The sequence below is a fragment of the Dermochelys coriacea genome, chromosome 4 (assembly GCF_009764565.3).
Source record: "Dermochelys coriacea isolate rDerCor1 chromosome 4, rDerCor1.pri.v4, whole genome shotgun sequence".
NCBI classification, from domain to species: Eukaryota; Metazoa; Chordata; order Testudines; family Dermochelyidae; genus Dermochelys; species Dermochelys coriacea.
The window spans coordinates 99,335,443-99,346,182 of NC_050071.1; the positions used below are offsets into that span (position 1 = coordinate 99,335,443).

Sequence of the window (10,740 nt, forward strand, 5' to 3'; positions counted from 1 at the left end):
GGAGCCCACACCCCAAACCTCCTCCCATATCCCAACCTCCTGCCCCAGCCCTGAGCCCCCTCCCACACTCCAAACCCCTCTGCCCCAGCCTGGAGCCCCCTCCTGTACACACAACACCTTATCCCCAGTCCCACCCCAGAGCCTGCAGCCCCAGCCTGGACCCTCCTCCCGCAACCTGAACCCCTAATGTCTGGCCCCACCCAAGAGTCCTCACCCCCTCCTGCACTCCAACCCTTTGCCCCTGAACACATGCTGCTGGTTGTTCACACTCTGCTAACAGCTGGGCGGCACTTGAAACTCTCCTGCACCGCCGCACAAGCACGCAGCTTACAGGGAACACAGGTATTTGGTTTTGTGCAATTAGAAAGTTGGCAATCCTAGTTGTAGATTCATACCCTGCACATTAATTTGCCATATAGGCAATCCCTCAATCTCCTCACTTTCCCCATGCATTGTCTACATAGCCTGGACACCTAACTCAGGGCTCTGTGCTCTACTGGGTGGTAGGACACCCAAAGTTAAGTATTGCAACACCGAGCCAACACTCCCTTTGTGGATCTAGCCCTTAGAGGCCAGATTGTACATGACTGTGCTGGATATAAGACCAGCCCTGTATATATGCTCATACCTTAGAGACGTATTCATGCAAGTTTTCTAAATGTTTTGAACACAATCCTATTTTTAGTTTACATGAATTAGAAGTTGTTTCATCTTCCTCCTTAATTCCCCTGGAAATCACTTAACATCTTCTTGTATGAGCTAGAGGGAGTGCAGATCTATTTTAATCAATACAGTATTTTCGGAGTAAAATTACTTGGCAAACTATTTCTTCTGTCAGTGCAATAAAAGTGTATTTTACTTGCTTGTGAATGTTGATAAACAGACATTGGATTTCTTTTTTTGTTCCCATGCAGTAGATTTCCCAACACCAAAGACAGAGCTGGTACAGAAGTTCCACGTCCAGTACTTGGGCATGTTACCTGTAGTTAAACCAGTGGGTATGTAACACCATTGTTCTTAACTGATGCTAGAAGGGACTTGCATAAAATCTAAAAGGGCTAGATTATGGCTACATGTGCACTGGTAAAGAAAAGTGCAAGGAGCAACAACGCTCTTTGCTTGTGTTCTTGATGCATGGGGTCAACACTAAGCCTCCACATAGGAAGAGAATGGGGCTGTCTAGTGCTCATGGTCTCACTCAGGCTTATGCTTCCTCAGCTAGACTGTTTTGGGAAGGCTGCTGAGTCAAAAGCTCTTTGCAGCACCCTCTCCCAACATGAGCAGTGACAATTAAAAAGTCAGAAGGGAGTTATAAGTGCATAGGACTGGAGTGAGATGCTACCTGAACAAGCTGCCGTCCCAGTGTTTTTAGTCTCCTAGGAGATGACTGGCAACTACTTTTTGTTTTTAAAAGGTGACGAAAAATAAAGGGATAGCAGGAGCTAGTCCTTTTTTTCTTAAGTCCCCGCCATCAGAATGTTTTTAGCTAAGAAGTCTAAAGCAACTTCTTTTCTGTGCTTCCAAGTGAAAAAAAATTTCTTCTAGGTTTTTTATGTATTCATTTTATACATTTTTTTTTAATTCCATTCTCCCTCTCTCTACATTTTAGGTATGGATACGCTGAACAGTGCCATAGAAAACCTTATGGCTTCTTCTAGCAAAGAGGAGTGGATGCCAGTTACCATGAATGTTGCTGATGCTACTGTGACGGTCATCAATGAAAGAGTAAGTTAGGAATAGATTAATGTAATAGTTTTAATAGTGCAGTCTCAGAAAGCTAGAAAGATTTCCCCCCCCCCCATCTGTAATAGAATTTTTGTTTGTACTAGAGTGTATTCTTTTGTTTCACTTGACATTTCCCTCCAGTACCGTAAGCTATGCACAATGGGACCATTTAGTAGAGATTGAGATTTTAAAAAATCTTACAATTCAACTCCCGCTTTTATGTTAAAGCACAGCAATCAAGGTTCTTACCAGTCACTTCTGTTAGGCTCAGTTTTATTTGCCCCTTCAAAACATGCCCTTAGAAATAAATTGCAAATGTCTGAGGTATAAAAAATATATAAAAGTATCAGCATTACCTTTTCCTAGGGTTTTGGGGACCCAAATACTGCAAGCCTAAACCCTGGACCAAAAGTCCTGAATACTAAGGTTTGCTCTGTCCTCCTCTGCAATTTAGCAAAGACAAGGAATCTTTCAGTCTCTGTTTTGTGCTGCTGCTTTATACAAAGCATTTTCCCAGAAGACCAGTAGAGTGACACTTTCAAGAAATAGGTCTGTTTCACTGCTGCATCCCCAGGGTAAAATCCTTATTCAATATGGATATTTATTTTTTTTGAAGACTTACCACGGTCTGTCTTTTCTAAACTGAAATAACCTAAAATCTGTGGTGTGCCCAATACCAACTGCTTTGGTCTCTCTTCTTCTTGTATTTTAGAAGGGTTAATTGAGTTCAGCACATAGCACATTGCTAATGCTGCACAGATAAATTATAAGAGTTCAGCGCTACTGCTACAGTTTCACCAGGGATTTTAGAAACATCAATGAAATATATCAAAAAGTTGTATTGAATACATTGTAGTAATGAGCAATCATTGCTTCATAACCAGAATGAAGAACAAATCATAGTGGAATGTCGTGTTCGGTTTCTGTCCTTTATGGGAGTGGGCAAGGATGTCCATACGTTTGCCTTCATTATGGATACAGGGAACCAGCATTTTGAATCCCATGTGTTTTGGTGTGAACCAAATGCAGGCAATGTATCAGAAGCTGTTCAGGCTGCATGTATGGTAAGTGATCTTTTTCAGAGTGAACTGTAGTACTTAGCTCTTTCACTAACTCTATAAATAGTAATAATTGTAAATTTGCAATTATATGAAATCCCTATAATATTTAAAGAACTGTAAATACTGGTATCTTTAATGCAAAATAAATAAATAAATCTTTGAGAATTTAAATAATGTTCCTATACCAACCTTACCTATTTGGGCGAAAGTGATTATGAAATGATAGATTTCATGATTCTAGGGAAAGGAAGGAGTGAGAGCAGCAGAATAAGGATAATGGACTTCTATAAGGCAGACTATAACAAGCTCAGAACTTGTAGGTGAGGTCCCATGGAGGAAAGTCTAAGGGAAAAAGCAGTTCAGGAGAGCAGTTTCTCAACGACACAATAGTAAAGGCACAACAATAAACTATCTCAGTGTGAAGGAAAGACAGGAAGAATAGTAAGAGGACAATAAAGCTCCATCAGGAGCTCTTTAATTACCCCAAAATCAAAAAGGAATCCTACAAAAAGTGAAAACATGAATAAATTGCTAAAGATGAATACAAAAGAACAGCACAAGCATGTAGAGTCAGAAAGGCTAAGGAACAAAATGAGTTACACCGAGCAACGGACATAAAAGGGCAATAAGAAGAAGTTCAATAAATCCATTAGGAGCAAGAGAAGTTGAAGGAATGTGTAGATCCACAACTTAACAGGGAATGAGAGCTAATGACAGATGACATGCAAGAACGCTGTGGTGTTTAATGCCCATGTTGCCTCAGTCTTCTCTAAAAGAAAGTTGTGACTGGATGCATACTATTAACAGTTTATATTAACCAAAAGGGAGAAGGAGCGCAAGCACAAATAGGGAAAGGACAGGTTAATGAATATTTAGATCAGTTAGATGCAGTGGTGAGCTGGAACCGGATGTTAAAATTAGAAGCCCTTTTAGAACCGATTGTCCCATGAGGGAGATTTAGTTTAAATATTAGTAAAATCTTTAACTGTAAGGATAATTAAGCACTGAAATAGGTAATCAGGGTGGTTGTTGGATCCCCATCAATAGAGGTTTTTAAAAACGTTAGACTTACCCCTGTCAGGGATGGTCTTAGGTGTACTTGGTCCTGCCTCAGCACAAGGGACTGAGGTAGATGACTTGTTGAGGTCCCTCCCAGCCCTACATTTCTGTGATTCTACCTGCTACCCCTTTCCATGTCTACAATGTGATGAAGGGCAGTTTTATTCTCATTACATGATCATCTAACACTGGGCAGTTTGACATATATTTTACAAATATGGATAAAATATAGGCCTCTATGCAAATATGCCATTCAATAATTGGAGTAAATTTTCAAATTATCCAAGTAAATTGACCCATGAGATGCTTTCATTCACTTTTAAAACCAGACCCTGAAATTTCCATAATATATGCTCCTTTAAAATAACTAAGTTTGATTCCTGTATTGAAGAATTTTAGATCAAAGATAAGGACTTCGTAGTACATTTTGAAAAACAAAAACAGCAAGAAAAAAAAAGGCAAGAAAATTATTAATAATTATTTACGTTATCCTAGGGCTGAGAAGCTCCATTCATGGACCAGAACCCTATTGTCCCATGTGCACAAACACAGAACAGGCAGTCCCAGCCCCAAAGAACTCATACACAATGTTACTAAGGTTGTATGTGCATTTGGGATATGTCTGAGGGGCTGTAATATTTATTCTGATCATTAGGCCAGGGCCAGCACTTCTAAAAGTTTCTGTCTGCAAGGGTGTCCCTAGGCCTGGAAAGTGTTCTGTCATCGGACCGTTAAAATAATTTAATTTTTACTTTATTTTGGTTTTCTCCTCCATTTCACTTCCAATGTGAGTGTAGCAGCCAATGCGGCATAAGCTGCTGAAGTTAGAGATTAATGTTTTATCCCATTTTCAAGATGCACTTTGGAGTTTTGGAGGCAATACAGCTAAAGCTCCAGCAGTTCCCAAGGGCTTGGCTGTTGCAGATGTCTGGGGAGAAAGAAATAATAAGACTGAGGGGGACTTTCAGCTTTTCACACACATCAGTGTAATTCAGCATTTGTTTCTAGTCTGTTCTGGAAATAATCTTTAAAATAGTCACTGAACCCTTAGTTTAGCAGTGGGTTTTTTGGCACCAGTCCAGGCTGGATTGAATCTAGCAAGTTCAAAGGCAGAGTTTGCCTGTAATGTATAAAATGTACTGAATTTAAGATTCTGATATGAAGCTATTGAAATGCACTAATGATTGTGAAACACATTTTGCTTTGTTGCAGTTACGGTATCAGAAGTGCTTGGTAGCCAGACCTCCTTCACAGAAAGTTCGACCACCCCCTCCTCCTGCAGACTCGATGACCAGAAGAGTCACAACTAATGTCAAACGTGGAGTCTTGTCCCTTATTGACACTTTAAAACAGAAACGTCCTGTTTCTGAGATGCCATAGCTCCCCAAGGGAAAGAATTCTTGTAACACTTAATTGAAGATACAGTAGCTACGCTAAAGAAAATGAACTGATGATGTTTGACCTTCCATTTTAAATTGCTGATGCTTTGTCTTCAAAGAATTTATCCTTATCAAAACAATGTTAGACAAGCATGTTCTCTCGTTCTTGCCATCATCATGTGATATGAAAAGACGCATGAATAATTTTTTTTGCTGTCAATGAGTTACATCATGAGCAGTGGAAGGTCTATTTCTGATTGTAAATATACCGAACATTACCTAAATTCACACCCAAAAAAGAATATGGCCACGTCCCTCCTAGTGAACTAATGTTAAAGTCCTTGGAGTGAATGATGCCTGAATTATAGTTTCACCGTCTTCTTGAGTTGGATTTATCACAAGCAACCCTTAAATCCTACAGCACTTTGCCCTGTTTTCAAGTACCAAGTATTAGTTACCATTAAATTACTGTGGTATAAATACCAAGTTTTATTTTTACAAAGCTGCCCCTGTTAGTTTGAAAATGTGCATTGGCTTTATAATTTTGCCGACATGCTTTTGAACCATGGTGACCATATTTCACTTACTGTTTATATATTATTGTTTTGGAGAAGAAAAGTTTTGAATAATTCAGAGCAGGATGCATCAGCTTTAGCCTTTTGCCCTAAAACAGACAAATGCATCGGGGCCTGTTAAATCTATTCTCCAAAATCCTACATGGTGTAACAAAATTGTCATTTATTTAACTGTGGGCTCCAACCATCTATGATTGAGAGGGACCTATTCAGAACTATGAATATTAGTTATATATGGCACAAACTAGAAAGCTAAACATTTTCCCTGTATTACTCCTTGTGTGTGCAAACTTCCATTGATGGCCCAATCACACAGTTCTTTCATTTGGAGTTTGGTGCTGAGTTAATATTTACATGAGATGCAAAAAGACTATCCCGTTTTCGTTGTGCAGACCTATTCTCATTTATACCATGATGAAGTTTCATTTTACTTTAATGCCCTTGCTGTAGCGTCTCTCAACAAAGGAATGAGACAGCTGTTCTTTGATGTGATGGAGCTACATGTAGGTAACCTGATTTCAGTGCTTTTGCTCCAAAAGCTCCAGCTAGCTGTGTTAGTCCACTCTACTGTAAATTTCTTGGCAACAAACTATGCAGTATTGCCCCTTACAATCTTACATTGTGCTAACCTTTGAATGCACTTATATGCTTATCTTTTTCTTTGTTTTTTCCCCTTGCCCTCTGTCTTATTACAACTGCAGGTTGGTACATACAATAGAAATGAAAAGTGCAGATGTTTTTACCAGTGTTTAAATTTTTCTGCCTCCGTTTTAGACGTCTGCTTGGAAGGCTGAACCATCTGGGTATGCTGACACTGTAATTTTAAAGGGACATTGTCAAGGCGGATAGGCCCAGAATTTGACCTAGCTTTCTCTTTATATCTATTCCCTAGGGGCTTTTTGTTTTAAATTAATGGTTGCGTCTTTTCTTTTTTTAAAATTGATCACAGTTGCTACCCATGAGCTACCCCAGTAACAAACAAATCAGGCTGCGGATGAACTTGACATGACTGAAATGTGACCATACTGGCAAATTGAAGGGCTGATGCTCTACTGGTGTAAAGAGGTGCAGTTCCGTGAACACCAGCTGAGGAGCCAGTGCCCTGAAATCCTAATTGGTACCTACAAAGGGACTCTGACCTGGCTGAGGCCTCTAAGCACTACGGCAATATAAAGAATAATACAACCCACTAGCATACACTTAGCTAAAACACTTGCCTGCAGTCCCAATTCAGCAAGATATTTAAGCATGTGCTTAATATTTTAAATCCATGTTTAAAATTATGGAAGTGCTTAAGTCCCAGTGCAGCAAGGTATTTATGTACCACAATCCTGTTCAGAGAACCAAGGCTACAAGAAGAAACTTGCACTCACATTCACTCCTTTGTTTCTCTCGGTTCCAGTAGTGGTAATCTCAGTAGTTTCCACTGGGAACAGGGCTGATAACATTTTTTTTCCACCATGGTTATCAGCAGCCATCAGATGGTCACCCCACCTAGCCACCACCACCCTGGATCATATTAAAATCACTGATCTAGAGACACAAGATGCTGTATTCATTGTCACTCCCCAGACTCAGCCGGTTATGTTTTTTAATTATAGCAAATACCTTGACAGTGTCCTTTTACATTTCCCATTTGAAACTTTCCCAGGATTCAGATTTGCAGTGAATTTTAAATAGTATAAATACATTCCATAGGAATCCACTGCATCTGTGTGATGCTGCCGCCCCATGATGGCAGATCAGGACCTCCCTTTGTAATTAAACAGACATGTTAAAAAGCAGTTGTTTTTATTCACTACTTGGTGTGGTTCGGTTTCCTGTTGTCAGGACCATGAGTACTTAGCTTGCTTTCAGCAGCAAAGCATGTAAAGAGAGTCAGGGATGCAGTTGCAGTAGGTATTGAAAAGACAATGGATGGGAATGTATTGAAAAGTCACAGATCATCTGCAGATATTTTGTTTTTAAAATACCTTTGCTTATTTTACCAAAATACTGATTAAGACCTTGATTCTGCAAAACCTAGGCATGGGCTTTATAAGCACATTAGTTTCACTGGCTTCAACAGGATGACTCATGCTCTTATCGGTTATGCACCTACCTAAGTGTTTGCAGGATCAAGGCCTAATTTTGTAAAACCAATTATATTAAAACACGATGTTGACTTACTTTCTGCCATGGCCAAAAATTAGGGTTGGTGCATGTGTGAGAGCAAATGCCATTGTTCTACCCAATGTTGTAGTGACACTTCAGTTACCTATGCATTCTTTGTATCTAGTGTTTCTGTAAGTAGACATACACTCTGCCTTGTATGTCTCATGTCATTTTTGAATTAACCTGTTAAATACAGCTTAAAATATTTTTATTTTATTTATTCTATTTTTACTGAAATAGCCTGCATTATGATGTTGATGTACTATCTTTACTGGACATGATCTCACAACATATCCAGTGCTAAGTAATCGCCGTGTACTATAGGTTGCCTAAAAAGGTGGGTTTTGTAATTATTTGTAGTCACATTTTTATTGGAATATGTAGAAGAAATGGCAAAAGAATGTGTAAAGCTAATTTCTCTTATTTTATAAATGCAAATAGCAAGTTAGAGGCAGATATCACAGGCCACCTCATAATATGCCCCATTGCAGAAGCAAGGAGATATATAGCCACAGCCAATGTCTATAGCTTAAAGCCTTTCCTTTGAGTTGCTGCAGTTTTTAGTTTTTATTTAAACCATTTATGATTTCATCTGGAAAAAAAAGGTGTTGTAAGGATGTAAGAACCACCTACAGATTGCATGAAAGGACACTGATCCCACTTACAGTATAATGAGTTCTTAGTGATAAACTTTGTGTAAAGAGCTACCTGTACCTCTTCACACACAAAAAAGAGTCCTTCCTTAGATTTGCAGGATATAAAGCTATGGAATAATTAAGACTGTTCTGTGTCATTTACTAAGATTTCTAAATCCCTTTTCTTTTAATTATATCAAACATGTCAATGAAGCAGGGATATAAAACTGTTAGTAAATCACATGTGAAAACAGCTATTTTTACTTTAATAGCTGATACTGGCTCAGCCTTTACAGCTTTAACATTAACACTGTTACTTCTGTCTGTGCAGGCTTAGTTATTTTAATATATTGCTAAAATCCTGTGTTGTACAGTCACCAAACAAAGGTTTGATTTAAATTAGTATTTGCAAAAGAGAAAGGGAAAATGCACAGTTTATCAGTCAGAGCTCAGTGTTATATAAAACTGATTGACACTGAAAATAACTTTTTTTTTTTTTTTGCTGTTGACCACTTTTACACATTTAAATGTAATCTGTTGTGAGAATAAATTTAGATGCATAAAATGCTTGACTCACTTGTCACTAGTCCATGAAGTTTGGAAAGTAGTTCATTTCTTGGGACAGAAACTTGGTGGGGGGGAGAAGAAAGACTCTCTGTATTCACTGTTTAGAAAAGATACCAATACATTGGACATTTCAGAAGAGAAACCATATATTTTCTGAATTATTCAGTGGTAAATGTTAAGCCAGTATTAAGGAAAAGGTGGTACTATGATTCGCCCTAATGCCCAGCTTGAAATATAAATTGCTTCTAAGTCCTATAAAGCATATTTTTAATGGACGGAGGAGTAAGAGGAAGTCAGATTTGTCTGTTTTAAAGTTTTGGTAATGGGCTATACAGCCTTTTACTTGTATGTTGCTGGTGCAATTCTGGGTCACGGTGGGACTACCTAAAATTTGCCACCAGCTGATGGCAAAAATGGTTTGTGAACCAAGTTGTTCTCTAGAATCGTATTTATCATGGCTGGCTCTTGGACGATCTGGTCAGAGAGACTGAACCAGCCCTGGAGATCTAGTCTCCGATCAGGATGAGACCTATTGGTGGGACAACAGATGGAAACTTGCATTATTGTGCTGTACCCCCTATGTGAATAGAACTTCCATGGCCAGAGCTGTCAACTAGCACCTTTTAATGAGCACACTATTTTTATTTTTAAAAGAGACTGTTTATTGTTATAACACCCACGGTGCATTATTAAAAATGAAAAGATTTAAAAACCCACTGTTTTGCCTTCCCTTTCCCAACTACAGGATCTCACACCTACTTTGAGCCATGTTTAGTAACTATATTTAAAATAAAATGAATATAATTTTCCCTTTATATTTTCCATTCCCTTTCTCTAAACTCCAGCTTCTTTTCTCATCCCCACTGTGAACTATTATTGTAAAACAGTGTCACTTTGTTCTCTTGCTTTTTTCTAGTTGTACATTGCAAGCATAGGACTCGAGCCAGGAGCCTTACAGTCTTCCCAGAAGGAGACCAGAGAATGAATTATGATTCAGTCACAATTCTTCCCCTGGCATTTGGGAAGGAGAAGTTCAGCCCTTTTCATGGATCTGTTTACTCTTGACCAGTGAGGGTGGGTGTGTGGAGCCAAGGTTGCTCCTGTTTACTCACAGTGAGGTAACAGGTGAGGAGCACAAAACTTTTAGCTATTAGAATTATTTCTTTTGTTAAACAGATCACATTCAGCAGCACTCAGTAGGAAAACTCACCTTTTATGACCACAGGTTCTTTTGTTTCTTTCCTTCCCCTATTTTTCTTTCTGTTTCTCTCCTTCCTTTCTTCCTTCTATATTCCCCTATTGGGAGCAATTCTCCACTTTCTACTTTAGATTTCACTCTGCCCCCCTTGCCCTCATCTAAAATGATCACCAGTAGCTAATATTGACATTTGAAATGTTATCATTAGGCTTAGAATTAACATCTCAATTAGATGAATTATCTCTAGCTGGTGTCAGAGTTGGCACAAAGAAGCAGGGAGTCATAACTGGTTCCAGGTACTTAATTCTATTTTCCCCCCATGTCTGGGCTATTCTGGGTGGTTGGAGAGGGAAGCCATCCTTTGCTAGGTGCTCCTGTAGATTGCAG

General features: G+C 38.9%; 1 protein-coding gene across 1 annotated transcript in view; it reads left to right on the forward strand.

The window, feature by feature from the left end:
• Nucleotides 1-8,169, forward strand: part of APBB2 (amyloid beta precursor protein binding family B member 2) — a 343,888-nt gene extending 335,719 nt beyond the window's left edge. The window contains 4 exon segments of the mRNA XM_038400116.2: nucleotides 915-998; nucleotides 1,610-1,725; nucleotides 2,610-2,789; nucleotides 5,058-8,169. Of these exon segments, the coding sequence (XP_038256044.1) occupies nucleotides 915-998; nucleotides 1,610-1,725; nucleotides 2,610-2,789; nucleotides 5,058-5,225 (548 nt within the window). The 3' untranslated portion in view covers nucleotides 5,226-8,169.
• Nucleotides 8,170-10,740: the final 2,571 nt, after the last annotated feature.